The sequence below is a fragment of the Ambystoma mexicanum genome, chromosome 2p (assembly GCF_040938575.1).
Source record: "Ambystoma mexicanum isolate Mex_15411 chromosome 2p, UKY_AmexF1_1, whole genome shotgun sequence".
Taxonomy (NCBI): Eukaryota; Metazoa; Chordata; class Amphibia; order Caudata; family Ambystomatidae; genus Ambystoma; species Ambystoma mexicanum.
In genome coordinates this window covers 927,337,944-927,363,827 of record NC_090923.1, presented here as the reverse complement: position 1 = coordinate 927,363,827, position 25,884 = coordinate 927,337,944, and the positions used below count along the sequence as shown (strand labels likewise).

The 25,884-nt window shown below is 41.6% G+C and overlaps 1 protein-coding gene across 3 annotated transcripts in view; it reads left to right on the top strand.

The window, feature by feature from the left end:
- Positions 1 to 25,884, top strand: part of LOC138566921 (RNA-binding protein Nova-2-like) — a 200,531-nt gene that overhangs the window by 46,166 nt on the left and 128,481 nt on the right. For all 3 annotated transcript variants that reach the window (XM_069644657.1, XM_069644658.1, XM_069644659.1), the window contains exon 2: positions 16,943 to 17,086. In XM_069644657.1, the coding sequence (XP_069500758.1) occupies positions 16,943 to 17,086 (144 nt within the window). The remainder of the gene's footprint in view (positions 1 to 16,942; positions 17,087 to 25,884) is intronic.

The following is a 25,884-nucleotide window of genomic DNA, read 5'->3' as shown; positions in this document are numbered from 1 at the left end:
AAAGCCCAAGGGTTCCCTGCTGGAGGTCGTTGCCTCTGACAGACCGCAAACGAAACGTGGAGGAGGCCAGATCCCATAAGTGAAGATTGCATTGTGCTCCAAGGACGCCAGCGACCCTCCCGTGTGAACGGTAGAGTTCAGGAGGCGAGGCCAAGTCTGTGGTACTAACCTTGACTCGTGAATTGCAAATAGCAAAAGAAGAAAGAAGCGCACACAGCCAGTGAGTTGAGAGACAAGTGGGTTTTAAAGCAAATGAAATAGCAACATCATATGATAAGTGAGGACTGTACGTGTGTGGATGAGATGCAAAGAAAATCAGACCTGTGAATGGACTTTAAAGTAACAAGCAACTGTGAGATCAGCGATACTAAGTAACGGACCGGTCCGGCTAAAGGAAGCAGCCCATTTGAAAGTCTCTGTGAAAGGTACACTGTTTGAAGTTATGAAGCAAACAGACAGTGAAAGCAAATTAAGTGAAAGTAACCTTGGCTACCCCCATACCGGGTACCAGGTCCGGGTTCCTTCAATGGGGAAATATTGGGCTGTTCCATCCCTGGAGGGCCCGGTATTTCCCCATTCAAGGAACCCGGACCCAGTACATCCCCATTCCCATTTCAGCCCTCATAGAGCTCAATGGTAATGGGGAGGATGCTAACAAAGGGCCCGTTAATGACGGGCCCGTTGTTAGCATCCTGGTCTGCTTGCGGGACCCGCTAAGGACACCTGGTTTTACCAGACGTCCTAAGCGGCTCCCGCGAGCAGACCTTGTAATGAGGTGGTAGAGGGTTAACGGGGCTGGCAGCTCTACCAGCGCCGTTAACCCTTTATCGCCAGGATCGTAATGACGCCCTATGTTTAGATTTTTGCCATGAGATTGAGTGCTGGGGAATTCTTTGTGGCTAAAACACATCCAACGCTAATCACGCAGAGCATGGATAGTGAAAAGCACCACTATTATTTACACATAAAGAAGTATCAAGAAGTATCGTAGATGTCTCTCACTAATGGTAATGATTTTAAGAAAGGCCTTGGGATTCCATTTCCTCCTAACAGTAGGTCCACCACTCCTTGGGGCTTGAATACCATCAGGACTTAGTGGACCCTCCCTTTGAACACATTCAAATGTACGATTAGAAAGTTCTACTTTTGAACAGTGCTTTTAAGGCTGGAATTCTAGATCCTAGAAAGATCACTGAGATTCTGATTTTCTTTTTGATTCTCTAAATAATCTGAGAAGTAGTTCTATATTCATAACTAAGCCGGTTTCTTATTTTCATCTCATATTTAATCTCTCCCTTTTGTCTTCTGTCTCCTAACCAGTGTGAAATATGAACAGAAGGGATGTTGGGGAAAACACGTTTTTCCCCTTAGACAGCAGACATTGGTTATTTTGTGGTATTTGTTGTTATGGCAAGGTAAAATGCAATCACTAAAACACAGAGAGGGTGGAAAATAGGTCTGTTGTGTTTGTAAAGGTCAAAGGAAGTAAGAAGGGTGTTTTTACTGAGAAAAGTATTCTGTGTCGGTTATTGTGTTTTTGTCAGAATGGTTGATAGGCACCCACCAAGGAAGGATTTGGGGACATTTCCTCCCTAAGGAGGTAAAAAGGGGGTAGGGTGAATTTTTTATAAGGATACCTATATCTAAAAAACTAAAGATGTTACAGACGTGAAAATTGGTATTTAGATTCTTCTTTGAAAATAGAGAAACAGTTGTTTTACTATTTCCCGAAAATCCAGTTAAGGGTGGTGGAACAGGGGGGTGAATTCATTTTGAAGGATAGCCTTATCTCACAAACCAAAGATGTTAGAAAAGTACAAATTAACGTTTTGAATCTTCATTATAAAGTACTTTTCTGAACTGCTTAAAATTGATAATGGAGAGTATCCCTTATTTGAGAGCAAAATTGTCACCCCTTCCGACCTAGACACAGTAGTCAATTCCCTAGCAGACCTCACATCCAAAATGTACCTTGGCATAAAGTGAGCGTGCCATTTTAACACCAAAGAACAGCATGGCTGCCATAATCAATAAGATACCTATTAATTGGAGGAGTCCAAATGGAGTACACATCTGTAAACTCAGTGTTTCAAAGTGACGACGCAGTCTACAACCCTGTTAAGTTCTTCAGCACATTAAATCCTCCTGGTCTTCCTGCACACAAACTTCTTCTCAAAGTGGGACCACCTGTGATATTATTGCGGAACCTCAACCCAACTAAACTCTGTAATGGCACCAGATTGCGAGTGAAAGCTATCCACAGAAATATGATTGAGGCTACGGTGCTAACCGGTTTTGACCAGAAGGAGTCTTTGTTCATACTACAAATACCACTTATACCTTCAGAATATCCATTTCAATTCAAAAGACTCCAGTTCCCCTTAAAGGTTTGTTTTTTCGCCATTACCATCAACACATGTTAGGGACAGACTTTAAAGGTAACAGGGATTGACCTGAGGGAAGACCGCTTCTCGCATGGGCAGTTTTACGTGCCCTGTTCCAGAGTGAGCTCACCTAGCTCTCTAGTAATCCTAGCACCTGAACGGAGAACCACTAATGTAGTTTACAAAGAAGTACTCAAATACTTTTTTTCTGTAGGTTGCTGTTTGTAATTACAACACGAAAACATTTCTGGACACACATCATTGGAACAACAGTCTTTGTTTTGTAGCCAATATGCCCCAACTAACGTCTGCAATGATCATTGCTTATTGCGTTAAGACATCAACCTGTTAATTATGTTTCATAGTGTTTGTACAAAAAACTAATAGGGTCTAACCCCCCCAAAAACACAGTCCATCTCTTTTGGTTATTTTTTAGTGATTGAGATGGACATACATCTGGAAGGCTTGTGCCTCAGATCAGGAAGTGCTGTTATCTTTACCATCTTTGAGTTCTGCTTTAGTATCCTTGAGATCTACTTGATCTACCCATCAAGGGGTGCTCAAAAATAGTAAAGCTATCGGCACTTCCAGCCCTGGTTCACATGCCTTCCAGACGTACTGTCCCAGCCAGATACTACACACATGCACTCATGGAGCATTTCAATTCCCATCTCCACTGACACTGGCACTGCCATCAATGGGGAACTTCCATTACCCTGTGTATCCACCAGTTACCTGTGATCTCACAGCTAGGGTTCATCCATTCCAGTCTACTAGCACTGAGATGAATACACTTACTACTCAAGGACACTTCCTGCTTATTTTCTACCTCTCGGGGCTCCCACCACTTTTAGAGATCTGATGATGATCTATTCTTCCCAAATCCACCCCATCCATAAGGTTCCATGTGATAACTTTGCCGCAAAAAGATATCGCCATACAAAGATATCACCATATTTTTGTAGCGAAATTCACAATGGACCCTGTGCGGGGGACACCCTCGCAACCCCGCTCCCACATAATATCCCCAATAAAAATATCGCCTATGGCGAACCAAACGGCCATATTTACGGCGATATTTTTGTTGGGGATATTATTACCTGATACCATCCATAAGCTCAAAGAGCTGTGGTACTGCATATCCCTTTCCATCTCACGGAGGCAGAAACACTCAGAAATGGGGCAAATGTACCCACTGTGGATTTAATGATAATAAAGGCCTACTCCTCTGGCTTCAGCACTGTCCGTATTTATTGAAGAATTCTCTGTTGTCACGATTGATGGAAGAAGGTTTGATGACTGTCCATACTTGAATAAAATGTAATTATATTTTATACCAGAAAGTCTTTGTATAAAGAGTGACAGTCTAGTGCTGGGAACAATGCTCTTGGAAAAATAAGGAATTACGTTACTTTGCTATTTTTACCTTAACCTTCCATACTTATTAAGAGGAACAAATACCTGCTATTGGAATGTTTTCTTTTCAGGGCAGTATTCTGATACAAGTATTGTTCCAAGGGATGGACATGGTATGACTGTTGGACAAGGTTCCTGGACATAAAATGCAAGGGATCTCATTGTCAAGAGGTTTGAAGGTCTTAGGAGGAAAGCCGTCTACCTATTCTTACCAGGCGATCTCAGTGGTAAAAATGTTAAATTGCAAACGGCTAGCCAGGCATAGAAAGTCACACCCCTCTCAATTATCCACATGCACACAGCACATAATTTCGTACTTGCAGAAAGTCAGTTATCACTCCTCAATGGCCAGTGGTGAGTGCACTTATTGAGTCGTTATTACTGTCGGGTTATTCCTCTGCCTCCAGTTATATAAAACTCAAGTTTCGAAGCTGAACAAATTCTAAAGATGTGTTTCACAGTAACGTATAGTATATTTTGTACATCTCATTATTTGTTTGATTTTTATTTACTACACACTTTTTTTTCTTCTAATCAATAATGAATATTGTATCAGAGATTCGTGCCAACACAAACACATTGGTGCATGTGCAAATGTTTCACCTAAACAGGCTTTGTCAAGGCTTTAACAAAATTGAACAACAATTACGATATATTTTTCTTGAATCCAATTTTCAAATAGTGAATACAACCTAAACAATTCTTTTCTAAGCTTAGTACAAGGTGAGAAAAGTGGGGAGAAAAGTGGAACACAAAAATGAAACATTATAAGAGGTGAGAAATATATATCATGGATTAGACTGAGACTGAGGTTGCGCTCGTCTTGATAGAAGGGACTTTTGCACAATATCTCCCCTCCCCTTATGACTCATACATCAATAGAGACTCCCGAGTGTCAGGATAATGAGGCGAATAGAGGTCCACATGATAATCCCAGGATACATTAGTTGTCCTCTTTTGGTGTCACTGATATGGCCCCTACCATGTTGAAAGATGTTAAAAACCTAGCTAATCTCCTTAATACCTATACAAAAATACAGACTGTTATACCACAAACGTCCTATCAGATTGCTCAACTACTGATGCTTACAATAGTTGCACTGGGCAGCTTACTTCAATAGTGAAATTTGTGGACCCATGCTTAGACCAGGTTGACCTTTGTCCTCTTGAAACTACCACCATGACTGGGGAGGATGGCCTTGTGGTAGAAAAACACAAAAAAACACTTAATACATGCTGCTGAACACCACACCACTGATAAAGCACTCGACTGAAGTCATTGACTTCATTGTTGAGCACAATATTGATATTTGTGCTATTACGGAGTCCTGGCTGCGTGAAGCAGCTGGGCCCACCTTGACTATGTCCCTTCCCCAGGAATATAGGATCTTAAGAGCCGATCGGTCACTCGGGAAAGGTGGGGACGTGGCCCTTATTTTCCATGAGTCTTTGAACATCTGCCTTATCAGCATTCTGGGCATCTCTGATTGCGAAACTTTGCATCCTAAATTGTTGATCAACCCAGACACCACGTTCAACATCCTCCTGATATATCGCCTTCCTTACAACGTGCCAGATTTTCTAATCCAAGTCAGTGATAGGATTTCATCATCATGGAAACCTCAGTCTAAAGTGCTTGAACTTGGGAATCTGAACTTGGGTTTTAATGACACTGATGACTCTTCAGCAAGATCGGTTCACGAAATCTTAGAGGGATTGGATTTCTCACAACACATTAAACAACCATCACATATTGGTGGCAGAATCCTAGATTGGGAGGCCTTTTATGGGTTAGTGTTGGACAACATTAAAGAGAATCCCTGCCCTTTGTCCGACCACTTTATTACTCTTTTTCAGCTTCCCAGGATTGCACCACCCCGAAAAAAGAGAAACTCCCCGGTGAAGACTGTCGAAATCTGCGTAAACAGACCCCCTCTTCCCAGGGTCAATTATTTGCCTCCATGTTAGACAATCTCTCCTGCTTTGATTTTGCTTCAAAACTAGCAGCAGCCTATGATAATATGATGTCCTTGACCATGAACAGCCTTGCACCTTTGAAACAAAGATTGGTAAATACGTAATTGTCTAAATTGTGGTATTCCTCAGATATCCATAAATTAAAATCTCTGTATTATAAGTCCCTCTCTCCTGAGGACAAGAACTGTTACACCTCGGCGGTAAAGGCTCATGAACTAGCTCTCTGTGAGGCTAAGACATTGTCCTATGATAAAAGAATCAAGGGGTCTCTTCAAACTCTAGGGAACTGTTTAAGATCCTAAGAGAATTGGAGTACCCTTGTCTGCCCTCCTCTTCATTTACAAAAGATGCCAATCGGTGTTTAGGCATTGTGAACTCTATGCGACTTAAGGTTGAGAACATCAAAAGTGACATCTCTGCTAATTTGAAATTCTTGATGGATAATACTCCTGAACTGAACACAGAAAGACCAATTGCTCATATACCCCATTGTGTCTTTTCTGAAGTGACTGATGTGGTAATCGTGGAGACGTTGGAAAAACTGAGGGTGACTAACTGTAAGGGAGCCATCTGCCCTGCGGCTATTGTTAATCTTGTGCTTGCCTCCTTGCCCCATTGACTACCAAATGTGATCATCTATCCTTTGCTGAAAGCTACGTTCCTACTACTATTAAACATGCTTGGATCTGCCCCTTGCAAAATAATTACTCATTGGATCCAAACAGATTACACTGATTACCAGGCTTCAAGAATCTGCTGCTTTTTCCTATGAAGCTTCGAGCTGAGTCTTGTCTTTCTTTTGTCCAATCAAACTGCCAGAGTTTATTGCTGAGGGATTTGTGCTGCCCTGTGGTGTTACACAGGGATCATGTATGTCCCCTATGCTTTTTAATATCTCCACTTTTCCCGTTTTTGAATTGGTGGAATCTAAAATGTAATTTATGCAAACTATGCAGATGACACCCCCTTATCGGTAATTATGCAGATGACTTCATGACCATCAATACCACCTATAATCTCATACATGTGTGGATGTTGTTTAATGGTTTAGTGCTTAACAACTCTAAATCTGAAATTGTGACTGTTGGCACTGCATACAAGATTGATAATTTGGACCCTACATATAAAACTTTTAAAATGGCTGAGTGCTCTTAAAACTTTAACTAAAGTCAAGACCCTGGGTGTTATCATGGATCAAAAGCTGTGTATGAAAGTTCATGTTAGTCACCTTGTCTCGTACTCCTCTTACTATCTTAAGCTCTTAGCCCTTTTCTTGACCTGAGTTGTTGTGCCACTCTGGCGCGTGCCATTATTGGGTCCCATCATGATTATTGTTCAAGCTTACTGCACGGCATAGGGCTTGGGGAACTTCATCGCCTTCAGGTTGTTGAGAACAATGCGGTTTGAATGGTCTGTTGTCGGTGCAAATCAGATCATGTGACTGTGGCAAGGAGGTCTTTGCACTGGCTTTCTATTGGGCAACAAATCATTTTTCATAGCCTTTGTATTACATGCTCCTGACTCTTTGGGAAGAGTCCTATCTACCTTTCCTCTCTGCTGGGATGCCTCCCAGCAAATTTCATCTTGAGGTCTAATAATTCTGGCCTCCTACCGAATCCAAAGGTTAAACTCTCTTTCCAAAAGCAGCCCCTCGCCTCAGGAATGCACTGCCCCGGACCTGATTTCTGGCTCTTCCCTGGTATCCTTTAAGCACAGCCTCAAGACCTTCTTGTTTGAGTAAATGGCCTCTCTTAGCAAACTCACCTCTGACAGCTAGTTATTTTGTGTTTCTTGTATGCATATCTTATTCTGTGCTTCCATGCCCAAGGGCCTTGTTCCAGCGTGATATAAATAAAATAAATACATTTGTCAACAATTGCCATGTCATTTATCTTGGCCCTAAATCTTTCGGATAGAATTTTAGACAAATTTGAACCACAAGTTCTAAATAATGGTTTATCCGTTGCACCACCAGTGAGAAATGATTATATTGACATTCAAATAGACATTTTCAAATTCATCAGAAAATTAAAAATAAAACCATTCCGTAAATTGAAACCCTGAATTTATTAACCATTATTGCATCCAAATATCAGTCCACTATCAATTGGCGATATTCACGATACGCAATTGATATTATCTTTGGAAGCAGATACTCAAACGTCGAGTATTGAAATCATTAAGGAATTGGGTATAGGAAGTACCACATTCATTGAAAGTAATCTCAAACCTGTGTCAAAATTCACACTGCAAATACAACAAGGCAATGTGATTGAAACCTTTCATCGGGCAGTCATTAAGGATATTCATCAAATAGTGTATCCTAAATCCAGTGACCATCATTACAGCAGATATCATTTGAACTATCAAGAAAATGTAGCCATGAAAAGACTTGGTACATATGATATTATAAAAGAAGCAGACTAAGGTGGCAATATTGTAATACTGAACAAAGTAGATTATATTAAAATGGGAAAAAAATCATTTAGCGACACCAGGATGTTATCAATTGACACATTTTGATTTCATTAAAAAAACGCTTAAAGAAGTCACTGAGCTCATTATCGAGTGGCATAGGACGTACATTCTAACTGATGAGAGATCATACTTAATACCAGACCAACCAAGAATCCCAACTATTTATTTCTTACATAATGTACATAAGATGTACCAAACTTTACCAGATGCCAAACCAATATTAAGCAGAATTGGCTGGGTGCAATCTGGACAGAATTGTATGGAGAGATGGCTATGTTTTGAACAACGTGGATGTAAAAACATTATATACCTCAATTGAGCATGATCTGGCATTAAATATTTTTACAAGGAAAAATGTGCATACTATTTCCTACGAACTGAAATGCTCAAATAATGTTTGACCTTCGCACAGAAACACAATGTATTTATATTTGGTGACATTCTATATAGTCAGACAAAAGGGATTGCCATGGGGGCAAGCTTTGCACCATTGTTGGCTATTTGGAATACCCACATGCTATAACGCACCTTCTCCTTTCAAGTAAGGTGGTAAAATTGATGTGTTAAATAGATGACATTTTGCTAATATGCAATGGCACCCAGGATGAGCTAACCCACTATAACCAATACCTTAATTATGATAAATTTGGTTTAGAATTGACATTGGAAAGCAGTAAAGAGCACATCCCTTTTTGGATTTAAATATTTACATCATTAACATCAAATACATACTCAGACATTTAGGTGAATGCAATTCTACATGCCAAAAGCTGTCATCGTAGCAAAACTGTAAATTATAAACCAGTGGGAGAATTCATCCGAGCAAAGAGGAATTGCATTGACACTATGTCAGTTGATCCAGTAAATATTTATAGATGGTGTTATTCACTGACTAGCTTTAGAAATGCCAGAAAAAGACAGACACAATGACACAAACACAATTGCTGACTGTGCGAGAACTCAAACTCCGGTTCGGAACATAAAGTAAGGATGTTTACTACATTACTGATGATAATTTTCAAATACAAAGAATTCTCCAAAAACATTGGCACATTTTGAATCTGGATGCAGATCTAAAAAACAATATTTCTGACAGACCTGAAATTGTGTATACCATAGTTCCCACATTAAAATCAAAATGATGTCCTAACTTCATGAAAAATAAAACCTGGGAGGTTGAAATTAGTATGCTTACAAAACAACCAGTGAGCAGATTTTATAAATGTCTTAATTGCACCATCTGCAAATATGCTCTTACAGGGATCAAAATTAAGATTGGATAAGCAGGAAATAAAAGCAGCTCCCATGACTAACCAGGAGCTACAACAGCATTTTGCAAATCTAGCTTCCACATAAGACACAAAAATATAGTTTTATACTATTTTGTTCAATCTAGAATGGAACTTTCCATGTGCAGGTTGTTTATTGTTCACACCTATTAGTCAACAGTCAACATGTTGTGCAAATTCAAGTACATTAAAGAAATAGGAATTTGAATGGTCTGATTCAAGAATAATTTGAGAAAGTTTATGCTACGAGCATTAGATGTGGGATACCAACATTTTATTTTTAAATTGTCCACATCTAAAACACTAGCATTACCAGGCACTATTTAGGTAGATCATTATCTAATATGTTTACATTTAAACCAAGTCACAAATTGGATAAAGAATGCTCTTATATTTGATTTGAAGACACTGAAAAAACAGTTGTAGGTATTAGGCAAGAAAGCCACCGAAATTAGGCAAATGATTAGAGATCTAGAATACTACGCCATTAAAGATTTGTTGAGCGAACACATCATAGACAAATGTATTCATGTTTTACAGGTCCATTACCTTTCATTTTAAGTATCTCAAGCTTATATATTCAGTAATAGCTCAGTTTACAACATTGAAGGACAATAGCTAACCTACTAGGAAAGATAAGATCTATGACATAAAAGAGGAGGATGTTATATATGATAAATGACATGGCAATTGTTGCCTAACCCATGTCATATATTTCTCCCCTCCAATAATGTTTTATTTTTGTCTTCCACTTTCCTCCACACTATTCTTTCCTTGTGCTAAACTTAGAAAATAATTGTTTAGGTTGCATTCACTATTTGAAAATTGGATTCAAAATTGAGAAAAAATATATCGTAATTGATGTTCAATTTTATTAAAGCCTTGACAAAGCCTGTTTAGGTGAAGTATTTGCACATGCGTCAATGTGTTTCTGATATAAGATTCATGATTGATGAGATGTACAAAATATACAAAATGTTATAATTCGGATAGAATGGAATAAAATTTCACTAATAAGGACATACATCTAGAGTTCTTCCTTTCAGTTATGGTTTACTCTGTGCACGTAACCTAGAATGTGAGAGTTTTGTATGCAATGTAGGGTTGTTAGGTGTTAACAGCTCACACTGTAGTTGGATACAGCGAGTTCAGGATACATAAAGATTATACTGCTAGAGAAATTGGTTACCATTTACTGTTAGGCAGGAGAGTAATTCATTACAAAGGAATTCTTCTCTGAAAGGGTTTAGGTGGCTTCTCTAAACCTATCCAATGCCATAGGATGTGGGATACCTTTAAGTTATGGATTGATTGCTACCCTGCAAAAACCCCTAAACTAAAATACATTGCTAATTCCAGCAGCTGCTTGAAGATAGTTTCTACCTTTTACCAGATGGTACTGGGGATGGTTTATTCTGGGGTCAACAAGGTTAGAATAAGGTGGGAAGGGAACACAGGGAGACAGATTTCCGATACTCAATAGAAATATATCTGTTCATACACACACAAAAGGTCTCACTAAGTGCCAGTCTTAAGCTAATTCATCTTAAGATCTGGAATAGGTCCTACGTCACCCCTGCCAAGTTGCTAGATTTTCTGTTATTGTTAGCTCTGCTTCCCTACAAGAATAATTTGAGAAAGTTTATGCTACGAGCATTCATAACAGAATGATAGCATAGTTGCAATTTTTACCCAAATAACGGCATCATGCACATTGCACGTGACATTGCGTTGTGGTGAAGAAATTACAATTATAAACAAAGTACCAAAATGGAATCCTTTAATGTCACTCTGAGCGTGCTGGGTTCTATCACAGGTTTTGGGAATTCCATGTTATTCCACAATGCTGGATAGCTTCTGTCTCTAGACTGAAGGACGTTGTGCAGTGCCCATTAACGCTGGACCTTTTGGGTAGCTTCCTGGAAGGGGTGGGGATCTTCAAAGTTTTCCCCAATGATGTCTGTAAATTGCTGACTCCCTTTTTCTGGCCAAGAGACAAATACTCATGTCTCGGGGAAACGGTGCTATGCCCCCTTCGTCAGCTTTGTTTGAGAATTTTATATGGTTACTTAAAATTGAAAGCAATTATTGTAATTTGCTCCCTGCAAAAAACAGTGCTCTCTGGTCTTCTTATCAAAAGGCTTTTGTGGGGCACGGGTCACATTGTTAATTGTATCCGTTATCCACTTGCTCTTGCATCACAAGTGGCAGCTGTATCGTGTATGTTTTGTGGGTCACGTATTATGTGAGAAAATGAGTTAAAAAAAGAAGCTGTGGAAAGCATGAGAAGGGGCAAAAGGAACCCGTCTTGTGCGAAGTACTGTAATTGTTCAACCAGGGGTAAACATTTCAAGTTGCAAGCTACTAGGCACCCATAAAATGCACTTGCCACCTAAATTATACATATACACACAGCGCACCATTTCTTACTCCACTTCCAATAGTTAATCATCACTAGTCAATGGCTAGTGGCGAGTGCAAATTGTGCACCCTCGTTTAACCTTGGTGGATTGTGTAGTTCCAGGAATATGTGAGTGTATGTTTTTATGTATTGGTAATTGTAAAGCATGAACCTAGCTTGGTAGCCACTAAATGCTTAGCAAAAGATGGGATGGTGTATAATCATATACATAGTTAAGGATGGGATGGTTTCATTCTGCTGTCATGCAAATAGTAGCTAGTAGGGTGAGACTTTATAACAGGTCAAGTAGCCCAGGGGGGATGACTAGTTCAAAAGTGATAGCCAATGAGGTGTTCGTTGGAAGGAGATGTAATTTCCGTTCCTTACTGAAGTGCAGGAGAGATTTGTTAAATCAGAGTTAAGAAAGCATCGTGTTCCAGGGCTGGGTAGGTAGCTTAAGAAGGCGTGTTTCTGGTTCTTTTATAGTGATGCTGGGGCTCTTTCTGTTATGTTATCCTCTCTAGATTGTTAGTTCTTCTGTCGGGTATTGCAGTCTGTTGATTGTTATGATCGTGCAGGTGATGCAGCTGACTTTGAAGATGCAGGCATGTATAGGAAGCCAGTAGAAGTAACTCCAAGTGGGAGTGATATTGTTGTCCTCATTTAGTCATGTGATGAGACTGGCAGTGGCATGCCAGAGACTCTTCAATGGAGCCAAGGATATATGAAATCATCTGCGACAGTCTTTGCCACCATCTAGATGGGTGGGGACAAAGACATGGTCTGTCATACTGATGTCTTCCTTTGTTGAGGAGGAAGAACTGATTATGGGCTGTCTCGGTCTTCTTGGCAATGAAGGTCTTAGAGTACGACTACTGTCTACAATTAATTTTAGGGACTTTGCCTTTCGTTTTGAAGGCATGAATCTGTCAAGCTTCATAACTCAGTGCTTCTTATCTGCAAGCCAGTTCTTGATTTGGTTTTGACTCAATCAGTATAAACTAGTGTCAGCAGCATACTAAATAATTTTGATTCCTTGGTTTTGGAGGAGTCATCTACATGTTCAAGGTGATGCAGGAAAGCATGGGGCTTACGTATGCCATGCATGCCACGGGGCATTGCTTGGATGTACAGACCCATCTTCTGAGTACAAAAATAGGGATACCCCTGGTGCTAATGTGGATAGGGGGTAAAGTACTGTTAACAAAAAAGAGGAAAATCCACATGGAGACCAATATTCATTTCATTGTCATAAATTCACAAAGAAAGTAAGACCCATCTTCTGGACAAACTGGTGATAGATCAAGCAATTCTAGGAGAAAAGGGGTCATGTTTGTTCATAATGCTTTTGTTACTGACGTGGATAGTTGCTGTCTCTGTACTTCATATTGGTATGGAACTGAACTGGTAGACAAGTAGTGTTAGTAAGTAGTAGTAGAAGCACTAAAAAGTAACAGTAGCAACCAGTTTTATAGTAATGAAAAAAGCTGCACAATACAAGCAACTCGGAACATAAACAATACATGATCACATAAACAACAAACGCAATCAAGCAATTCTCAGAGAAGGTGCCTGTTGTTGATTTTCTTTTTTTGCAGCTGGAGGGCTGTTGCTTTTCTTGACCATCTTCCCAGGTAAGGGTCTCCCCTGAGTGATCTATCTGTAGTTAGGGTATTTTTTGAGATCCAGGGTGGGTTTCTTCAGTAGTAGAAATTTCTGTCCTGTTTTCAGTGCACTGGAGAAGGTGCTTTGCCATTTTGAGTCATTGCCAATTTTTGGAAGGGATGTGAGTGCACATTTGGTGACGTATTTCATGGCGGCTGGATTTCATTTTTGTACATGGTGACTTGGGGAGTAGTGACGAAGATAGCCGGAAATTTTATGGTATGAATCTTTTCTAATAACCCAGTCTTGGAGCATTGATACCATGTCGGAGAATCTGGCACATTGAGATCGGATTGGTGAAACCACACTGTAGTCTGTGGAGGAAGAAAAGGAAAAGGGTTAAAGAGGAGTGAGACACAGATTATTAGTGAGTGGCTGCATTGGGGCACACAAGGGATTGACTCTTTAAAAAACCATATCTACTGTTATTGATAGTAATATAATGTTACATCAGCGTGTAGCCAACCAACTCCTTTCTGGTAATATCTAGCACTATTTAATGCTACTTTTCCTTAATACGTCCAAAACACTAACTCACCCTCTAATCCGAGCATGGTCTTTGACTGAGGGTTCATTGTGTACAGTATTACGTATTCTAACCCTAACGCAGACTCAAATACTAACATTTAGACTTAGGCCCGCATTACAACACCGGCGCTAAACCATGGCGCTGTTAGCACCATGGTTGGTGTCCGTGTTGTAACGAGTCCGCCATGGTGAAATGGGGAAATACCGCCCCATTTCAAGGTTTGCGGGGTGGTATTTCCCCATTTCACCATGGCCCTTCCCCATTTCCATTTTTGCCCCATAGGGCTCAATGGGAATGGGGAAGGCGGCAATTACGGTACCGCAAATTGCGGTACCGTAATTGCCTGCGAGGTCCCTTTGCGGGTCACTACTTTAACGGCTGGTCCAGACTAGCCGTTCAGGTCGGGTCCCGCAAAGGGACCTCGTAGTAAGGCGCTAAATGGTTAACGGCGCCACAGCCTTTTACGGCGCCGTTAACCACTTAGCGCCTGGGTCGTAATGAGGCCCTTAGTCTAACCGTAAGTCAAACTAACAAGCTATTGCAAACTCTCGCTTGTCACTCAAAAGTATTGTAATGCTCATGTTTTCCTTGCCTAATGGTACTTTGCTTGTGAGGGTTTTCTACGCTCTGCGATCTATTGGCAAACTTTGTTCCAACGTATCAAGGAGGTGGAGAATACTGAAAAGGCACATTAACACTTCTGGTAACGTTTCCTTATGCATCGCCATGTTTTTGCATTCCAGACAATATTACACCATGAACTTCAGGGGTCGAGTTAATTCCTCTAAGGTTGAGCAGAAAAATTAAGTTACTCGACCTAGAAGTCTAGGAGGATTTGAAAGATTTCTTAAGGCCTGTCTTGTTTGTCGAAGGACACCTGTTCACTCTGGGCAGTTACATAAATGGACAATACAGCTGATGGTTTACACACGTTATAGTTGCCCCTTTTACCAGCATTGCTCCTGGCAGGAAATACTATAAAACCCTTTTCAGTTATATAGTTCATCCATATGTATATATTGCCTGCAACGTTTCTTACTTATTTGGCCCTTAGCAAATATTTTGATTATCTAGAATGAACCCTTAAAGTGCTGAGGACGAGTATGCTTGTCCTATTTGCATAGAAATGCATATAGCTCAGCATTTAACCCTCATCAGATGTCTATTCAGGCTGTGCAGGCAAAAAATATTTTTAGTCGCACCTGCTAATCTGAAGTTTCTTTATTTATTTTAAGATATGTGAAGAAACCCCAGATAAGCTCAAAATCCTTCCTGGGTGGCATCAAGTAGTTGAAAGAATTGCAAAAAGGATCCAATGTCTTTAAGTATCATTGAACACAACGTGTAACGGGCATTAGGATTAAAAATGACAACAATACGGCAGATAGAATAATTACATGAATCAAGCTAAACGGGGCGGCTATCTAAGAACAGGCACACCTCATGAATGTGTTAAATTAATGGAATTGGAAGGGATCAGGGCAGGAAACTAGAAGAAAACCCTGAGGGCAATGTCAAATTTAGAATCTTACAGTCTCTTGCTAAGAGTATAACTTCAAACAGTATGCATAACATGGATAAATAAATCAACATACTTTCAATTAGACCCCAAGACATAGCATTAAAAAGTTGATAAGTGTGCTCTGTAAATCGCAGAGAGTGGCGTTAGTACTATACTAATCGTAAGGATTCTAATAACATCTTGCCAATCACTGATCACTCTGCTCAACCCAAATTGTCCCCGTCTTGAGCACCCCTGCTTCCCCTATCCATCCCACCGCCTCTGTTACCACTGCACGCTTAGTTGTAACACCCCGGGTGCGTCCCTTATGTACAGCGCTTCCGCTCTGTACTTGAGTTCCAGCTGAGTTTCGGCTTCATCAATTCCATTCATACATCTCACATTTAAGGCAGCAAACCGTGGTAAACTGTACGTTTTACTAGGACAATTTAATTAACATACTTTCTATACACCCCAGAACCAAGTAAGCATTCAGAGCATACAAATATTATAAAAGGGCTCCCTTGGTGCTGCTAAAATTGTGTTTGCACCTTTTATAGTTTGGTAAATGAAGAATTGGTTGACTGCATTGAATTTGTCAATTGAGTGATATGTCGGTGGTCCTGGCAGTTTGTTGTTGCAATGTTTGATGACTTTGAGGAGTAAAAGGGCTGTGTTCCGGACGGAGGCTTCTGCTTCCTTGTGGCGTGTAGCCGTGGGGTCTGTGTGAGGAAAGCGGTGAAGGATGCTGGGGCACTGATGCGGCCAACATTGTTCATACTTAAATGAAATGTAACCGTGCATGATATACTCACTTGTATGTGTTAGAGGGGTGAATGCAGGGACACTCGTGAAGTTGCCCACATATGTCCCGATCCTGCTCTCTGATTCTGGGTCACAAATATTTGAAAATGTGAAGGTGTGCAGCAAAAGTGTAACTTATTTTTATTTCTCTTTCTATGTTAAATTCAGAATTGCTATCTACTCATGCATAGGCTTATCACTCAATCATATATATACATCTCTATCGATACATCAGCCTACCTATATATCCTTTTGTCCCACTCCCCTCTCATTGTGTGCCCCTCTACCTATTTACCTATATACCTTTCAGCCTGCTTGCGGGGAAGTCTGTTTGAAAATCCAGCTCTCTTGAACTAGCTACTTCCCGGGCCCTTTGCTTTCTTATTTGTTGCCAATTGAAATGTTTATTAGACACCACAATGCAAATAGCTAGTCTTGTGTTTGAAGAATATGGCTCCTGGTGTGGAGAGCTGACAAATGCCTGGTCTTCTTTTGCAGAAGAAGGAGAGTACTTCCTGAAGGTGCTGATACCCAGCTATGCAGCGGGCTCCATAATTGGGAAGGGCGGACAGACCATAGTGCAGCTACAGAAAGAGACCTGTGCCAGCATCAAACTCTCCAAATCGAAGGACTTCTACCCAGGTAAGGGCCTTTTACAGCAGACGAAAAAGTGACACGGGGGGCACTTCTCACCAGGCCAGCCAGACTTCCGTCCCCAAGACGATGATTGTCTCAAAGTTCCCGAAACCATCTTCTTTGACACCTGCATGCTCCAGGGAACGGAGTATCAAATCCTCTATGTGGCTTCACAATGTATTGTTCCAGGTTGCAATCATTGGAAAAATCACCTTTATTTATCTGCTTTTCCTTTATTTGAAATCTCATGGCATGTAGATATTTTCTTCTGACATAATTAATGCAAATGTTTCCGGTACATCCCTATGTTCAACCACTTCGAGAAAATTAATATTTATACAAAAAAATAAAGTCAAAAAGAATTACACATTGTAACGCACTAAACAAACAGAGAAAGGATAACAAGTCAAGAGTTAAAGAATGTAAATTCCAGCGCAACAGGGGCGTTTATATAAATGTATTAAACAGTTACCAATACAATTATCCAGAATCAAAATGCAGGAGAATTGGGTTAAAAGCAGACATGCTTTATAAGAAATTAAGCAAATCAAAAGGGATACAAATAGTAACCTTGGAATACAAATCCCACAACTGTTTCACTTACAAACTTAATTGCACAATGCATTATTGAACCCACGTTTGAAACATACAAAGGGCTGCATTCTTTGTGAGCAGAGACCCCACACCAAGGAATGCTGCTTGTCTGTGTATGCACTCAGAAAAGTTGACATCACCCAAGAGTAGCACAAACGCCCCTCTTGCCACAGGTAAAGCCGAATACGACTACCCTTCCCCAGAAGTACAGATTTAAACACTACTTGGGGAAGGGGGAAGGCCCAGCCAGCCATGCCCATGCTCCAAAAGAAGGTGAAAGATAACCACCTAAATCGTACAAATCTAAAAGTTGGAAATCATCAAAACGAATAAATACACGTCTACTAGGTGGCCTCAGCAAGTAAGGGTTGCCACAAAGCGAGAGAGAGCTAGGAAGAGGCCAAAGGGATCCGGTATCGGCAGTTGGGGCTTCGTAAGGAATGCACCCTCCGCTTTCTGATGAATGCTGTACTCCCAATGTGGCCATTGCAGAATTCTTTTGCCATAAATCAGTCTAGTGTGGACTTGAAACTGCAGCTTTAGCTCTCATTGGCAAGGACATGCTCCCACTCTTCCACCTGATGCGATAGTCCCAAAGCAATACATTTCTAGTGTGTGTATGCAGGCCCACCCAAGAGCACATCAAAAAGGGAACCCCCCTGTATGGAGGAATGAGAGCTGGGGCTTTGACTCCAGCCTAGATGGCCAATCGGGTACAAACATACAATGTTTCAAACTTCATTCTTACCCCCTCGTTTTAAATTACATTAAATAATACCATGTATTACATATGTGACAATAAACACTGAGACACAAATTCATAATCAGGTAAACTAAACCACCAATAAACTATACAAAGACATGTAGCATATAAACAACACTTAAAACATAGAATGAAACATCATGCTGTAAATGCAGATGTCCTGTTTCATTTGCTGTCATTCATACACGCATATAATCGGGCCAGTTTATTAAAGCTTTAAAATGGACTGTGCAAGAGTTCATAGGTCTGCAGCTTCTGTGCAGACAGCACACAAAAGGCCATATGTTTGTTTCATTTACATCACGGGACATGAGAGGGTATGACAAACATGATTGCTGATAAAAGAAGTGTGAACAATGAGGCCCCCGCAACTCTTTATCTTACCCCCCCCAGGTGCATGTTGGGGATACGTAAGAATGCCCTGTTTTGTATGCAGAGATTCTGAAAGCAACATTGGGAATGCGGCAGGAATACCTGTCAGGGTCTGCTCAACAGAATATAACAAATCTGGCCCTCATACTTGAAGGCAACCACAACAGTGAATAACTATGCCGTCAACGCTTGTGTTTATTTCTGTGAGGTCCGCACTATTACAACTACACACAACTCCAAGTCTGACTGAGGTGGCACAAACAGGAGCTACATCAAGTACCCCAATCTCTTGAATGCCCTCACGTTGCAGTAATGCATTCCCAGGTCCGGCCTAGCTTTTTAACACATTGTGGATCATTCTTACATATAATGGAGCGCTCAAAATGTACTGTGCCACTGGGCTGTACTGCTTTCTGGCAGTGAAATAATGGCTATGTGGCCTGGAGACACTTAATCCAATCAGCTGGAGGATGGCTACCAATCACAAAGGTGCAGAGGTTGCCCAGCACAGATGTGAAAGCTAAGGTTGGGAGCCACAGGTGGAATGCTGTGAGGAGAAAATCAGGAAGTGGAATAACCTGAAATTCAGAATGCCCAGAACACGGGTGGGGACCCTAGCCAAGAAGCTGGCAAAAAGGTGGACGTTCAGACTTCCAGTCTATGCACAGGGACCCGGACCAATAAAGCATCTGCAGAGAGCCTCTCGGATTATTCAGTTCTTTAGATTCCAGGACCCATCTAAAATCATTCACTCTTTGTATTTGGGCCATTACCTTCATAGCTGCAGAAGTCTCTTCTCTCCTTGTTGAACCCCATTTCACGCTGGGTTCTCCTCTTTCCCTTGAGACTGCACTGTCACCAACTCTCTTGGCTCTCCTAAGAACAAAACCATGTATTTCAGTTCAGTGGCTCACAGGCTACAATGGGGTCCAGTGGTCACGGGAACAGCAGCAAACAGGCTGCCTGCTTCAGGATATGGAACCTTGTGCCCGCTTTCTAGAATTATAATTGCTTCAAGTGGTGTTGCTTATTGCACTTCTTCGTATGGTCCTTCATTCTGTGTATTGAGCGCCTATTGTTGTTTCTCGATTTTGGAGTTAGCTCTGATTGTAAGGCTTCTTACTTATTAAGGGTTACTGTTGGATTATCTGGTGAACGTATTAGTTCTACTCAATGCGCTGCGCGAGTAGACACATGGTTGAAAGCCAGTCTGTGCGTAACACCTACTTTGATCAATTACAGATCTAGAAATCTCCACCTTATGATTAAGCACCCAACTAATTGGAAGTCAATTTAGGAAACTACCCAACATTATACATAGGACTTTCTTTTTTTATTCCAGCCAGGAATGAAACAGTATTATCGAAAATGAGATGCTGATTACATTCAAGAAGTAGAGCAAAGCACATTTGCAGATCAATATTAGATTTAATCTCTGAGTTCCCATTCAGGCTCTGAGGAAACTCTAGAACGGAGTGAAACACGTGTTTCAAGGGTTTATCATTCTTGAAGTGTTTAACCTAACTTTAGACTAAGAGATTGCCTAAAACTATTTGATAATTATTGTATGACAAACAGAATAGTCTATATTGTGTGTTATGCTATGTTATGTTAAACACATGTCTAAAGTGCAAACCTTCACCAATAAGGGTATCATGGTGTTAAAAACTAGAGTGAGGATAGCCATAAGAAAACTAAAATAAAAATGTGTTCAGAGCTCGACAAAAAGATAAGTGGTCCTGGGTATCACGAAGAGCGAGATGGGGGGCGTTCCATAATTGGGCAGTAGCAACTGAAAAAGAGCGGCCCCCTATACGAGAATGCTGAAAGTGTGGTATTAGAATGCGAAATGCAGCAACAGATCGTAAAGAATGGGAAGGAACATAGGGGTGAAACTTAGCTTGGAAGTATTTCGGCCCTGTGCCATTATAGCATGATGGACAATACACAGGGCCTTACATTTAACACTCTTAGAAACAGACGCCAGTGAAGGGAAGAAAGGATAGGCTAAATAAACGCATGAAACGGTGTGCCAGTGGCCACTCTGACTGCCGTATTTTGCAAGATTTGAAGACATTGGACAATATAGACCGGTTGTGCCAGATAGAGTGAGTTACAATAGTCAAGAGAACCAGATACAATAAAAGATATCACAAGAGGACGAAAGTGTGCAGGGAAATAGAGAAGAATTTGCAAAGGATCCTAAGCCTAAAATTAACCGTCTGACAAACGGAACTCACTTGAGAATCCTTCGAAAGAAGGGAAGAAAGCTTGATTCACACGTTTTTTACAACTCTAATTGAATTACAAATGTAACATATTATTTTAATTGTGTGCACTTTCAATTATTCCTCTGCAACAAGTTAAGGCAGGTGCAGGTTAATCGAAATAATAAAAAATACCTCAGGTAGTGCCTTTACACTTTTTGGTGAAATCAGAGCGATTTAGCTATACCACCTTACACTGATAACCAATCAGTGATAGCCTAGTCCTGTTTCTAGCTCTTTGAACTATCGCTGAAGTGTCACTACGCTCATCCCCTAACTTCCATATTATGAATTGTGTGGCTAAATGAGTCACTACTGCCCACGGAGGGGTTACACTATGAGGTCTAAGGGGTCCCTCTTCCACGAATCTACCTGTAAATAGCCCCAGAGCACTGTCTCCTCTGTGAAGCTATGGACATGCCCTGGAGGAGCGTGGCACCCTCCACAATTAGGCACCTGACCAAGTCTGACAACTAGGGGCTGGCACTTAGTTTCCTCCGGCCTAGTTCAATGCCAAGGGAGCCTTGTACATTATATGGTTTATACCCGATCGATTCTGTGGCAGCTTCACTGCCTCCCCGTGCCAGGGCTAGTGCAGGAGGGCTTTTTAATGGAACTACGCTAAGCCCATGGTTGTGGTTCTGGGTCCCTTCTTTACTCCTTAATTCTGCTCTTGTACTGGGACTATGTGTAGAGTGGAGTGGAGCCCTAACCACTCTGGCCTCTCTTTGGCCTTCCTCACAGTGGAAAAGCACCCATCAGGCTGGAGCCAGACGCACTCCAGCTGCGGGTTGGTCTGGGGAAGGGTAGTGTGGCCCTAACCGGCATTATCCCAGCCCTCTGGGCTGGCCTGTTGCTCCCTGGTACATCTTGAGCAGTGCGGGCAGTGAGAGGTGGGTCCGCTGGGTGTAGCCGCTATCTTAATGTCTGATGTCACATGAAAACTGCTACTATAGGATAACGTTTTCTTCTTGTTATGAGCCATCCCTGCTGGAGCAAAAGAGAAGACGCTGGATGGACTCTGGGTTCGGCAGACTAAGTGGAGCAAAGTCACTGCAGAATCCTGTCACTCCTGATCTCCTTGTTAGGCCATTCCAGCGCAGGTTTGTTTATGACAGTACAGACAGTTCGGGACCAATTCTGCGCACACATCCTTCCATCTCCAGAGGTCGGGGGTTGGGCTCCATGTGCGCAGCCAGGGTGTTTATGACGCATGATGAGAGCTAATTGAAGCAGGAGAAAGGCGACAGTGGTTAAGCGGTTAATTGGAGAAAGCGAAGCAGGAGCAGATGCAGCCCCCCTTCTGTGCACACCCTCCCACATTTACTGGGACTTCTGGGGGTGAATGGGGCCCTCCATGCCAGCCGAAGCCTCTTACATGCTAATCGCCTCATTTACACCCATATTGTCTGTGGCCGCAGCTGTGGGAGAAGGACGAGCTGTGCTTCCTGGGTCATGATGACGCAAGCACCTGCCCCCGGCCATTGCCATGGCTGTGCTGAAGCAGGCCGTGTGTACCTAGTCAAATGTGTATAAAGGGCAGTTTCTAGGCAATATGGCACCCAAAACAAACCTCACTGCCATATTGCAAACTACATCCCTGCCGAAAAAAAGCACACTAACGTCATTCCAAGACCAGCGTGCATTTCCTGCTTCGGGTACACAGATTGCAACAGGTGGCGCATCCGCAATCCAAGGCGCAAAGACCTGGGAGGTGGCAAAATCACTCGTGCCTTCAGACTCTCCACTCAGTCAAGGGCCACCCTCCAGGCACTGCGACATACAACTTGCACTACCCTTCTAGTGGAAAGGAATGATGACCCACACGCGATGTCATGATCGAGCCAAGGGACAATTCAGCCTCTGGTGTGCACCACACACATGAGCACTAGTGCCTGTGACAGTACTGCAGTCCACTACCCTGGGAATGAGGCAAGCTTTTTGTGCAGTGTGTGATTGTGTATTTTGCGCAGAAAATCCCCTGACGTGCTCTCGCTCTCTCACCGGGAGCTCAGTCTTAGCTACCGTCACTTTTATATCTGAAGGTTTCCCATCAGCCCATTGTCAGACTCTCACCTACATTCCCCCCATTTTCAGCAGTACTCCTCCAACCCTCTTGTTTCTCACTCCCTCCTTCTAGGCTTTAATTCTACTATCACATAACTGTTTTTCTCTTGCCACTAACAGTCTCTTTTCCACTCAGCTTAATTCATTTCCTGATTCCCTCCCCTAACTCCCACCCTTTTCATTGTATATATTTTGCCATTCATCCCATTTCTCCCCGTTAATTTTTCTTCCTATTTTTCCTTTTTCTGTTTCTATCTCATCGGCCAACCCATCACTCACAACAAATACCCTCTTGTTTTCTTCCCGGCAGGACATTTTCCTAATCTGTGCCCTTGTTGATGTACATATTTCTCTGTCTACTGCCCGCTCTTTCCTTTTGCCTCCTACTGCACTTTTTTCATTCAAACAGCTCTCACCCATATGGCTTCCTTTTTACTTTATTCCACTCGTCCTCCCTTTTGTTTTTCATTCAATCCTGTGCTTTCCTTATTTCTTTCACGCCTTCTCCTTTATGTGGCACTTGTTCGCTCTCTCTCTTATTCTTTGTCTTTTCGCCCCTCTTTTTTTCGTCAGGGATGCTGTGATGAACATTTCATTTTGATAGAGGATTTGCAATACTCAGAGTGACATCCAATGACCCCTCCAAACGACCATTATCTCACTGTGCCCAAAAAAACAGATTTTTTCAAAGCTTTTATTTCTTTGTTAAATATATATTTCTATCTAATGTTATTAATCCGAAAGCACATTTCATTCCAGTGGCTAAACTGACAGATGGAGAACCAGACATTAGTTTTAGTTCTGGCTCACTCACTTCAGCAAATCAGGTAGTCTTTGGAAAATCACATTTTTGCTATAAAGGGGTTCTGCTTTTTCTGGCTGTCTCAGTATGTGCTGATGAGGTGAAAATTGCTGCATAGACTTTTATGTTGTGTAGTGTGATGTTATTGTATTCATTATCATGCGATAAGGACGCATCAGCAGGTTATTGCCCAAGGCAAAGCCGAGAGCCATAAGTTGGGGAAGGGTCATTATCCCAAGTGATAATTACCCCTCCCGAAGTCTCTAAAGCAGTTAGCACATGGTGGTAGTTGCAATACATGTTTTAGAGTTTTAGTGGTGAAGTAAAACATTTTACTTTAAAAGTGAGCAAAGTAAATCCACAAACTAAGTTAGTAAATTAAAAGTGGTTTTATTTTGTTGTATTTAAATAACACGGTTGTCTTCATAGTCAGCAATGGTCATTGGACCAGATTTTCCAAGATCCAGCAAAAAACGTCTCCCCTGGTCTGGGATCCAGGAAAACTATTTGTGCCCATCAACGCAAATGATCTGGTTTTGTTGCCGAGACTATGATTTGAATTCGGATCAGCGGGACCAAAGCTGAATGACTTAACCACTAGACTACAGGAACTATTGTTTAGAGCACTTGTGACTAAGGCTTTCAGGACTGTATACTGTATACACGTTTAAAATATGTGCACCTTTTCTAATTTGCTTGCAACATTACAGGAATCTCATCCTTTCTTTAATAATGTGTGAATTAATCACCTGAAATGTAAATGTTTAATTATGGTGGCCGGGGGGGGGGGGGGCTTCTGAAACAAATCGTGTGAGTTCCCTCTTACCTTAATTTACAAACCCTGTGCTTGCTCCTTACTGCCCACCCCTCCTAGCCCCCCACCACCGCCTGTGGCTGATGGGATCCCACAGTTAATCATTTCCATTTCCAGCATTGTTCATAGTTAAGTATTTTAATTGCAAATTGGTTAAACTTGAACAGGTTTAACATGAGCATGCATTAGATGCCATGTAAAAGTAAATGGTCTCTCTATAACCGTGGTCTTCACACTGTGGGGCTGGCCCCCTTGGCGGGGCCCGAAGGGTGTCCGGGGGACTAAGGCTCTTCCAAAGGGGAGTACAGTGACTGACTTTAATAGAAAATATAGGCAGAAATAACAGTTAAGGGGGGCCAGCAGCAATATTTTTACTCAGGGGGGGGTTCGGCGACAACATTTTCACTCAAAAGGGGGCTTGGCATGAAAAAGTTTGAATACCACTGCTTTGTGAAAGCATGTTCTAATGTTTTTACCTTTCTCGTTCATGATGCAGCAAAGAAAATGGCTGGCCTCTTAGAAAGGAAGTGACTTGTTGAACAAAACATTGACTGGAAATTGACTGCATTCTAAACATTCTGATTGGCTGGGAGCAGGTCAATAATCTCCATGTGCCAATAACACATTTAAATATTTAACACTGCACACACACTCATCCAGTGCAGAGCCCATTGACTACTCTTTGCTTTTGCACAGCACATGCAACTTCCACTTTTCCATTTCTGATTCTCCTTTGCCTCCTGTGCACCTTGACAGATCAAAACAGCTTCAGATCGCACTGACACTGGGGTCACCTCTATCAGAATGTGTACAGCACAGGCAGCAAGAAAGTCTTCCTTACACTTTTGACTGCTTTGTTTTGGGAAAGCTAATAAAGGACCTTGTCTTATGCAGATATTTATGCGGACAAGAGAAACATCCATATAAGCACATTTGCATAAGGATCATGCTCAATTAACATGCACAATGAGCAGCTGGTTGTTCTGCTTTGTCTGTTACCAGCAGCATCAGGACACTGTGAAAGGAGCATGGATTTCTTTTTTAAATCGCTGTCTATCATACAGCTTTTTGTCAGCTTAAAGCGCCTTAGCTTTGGAGCACTGTAGGTCTTCTAGGCATCAAGGG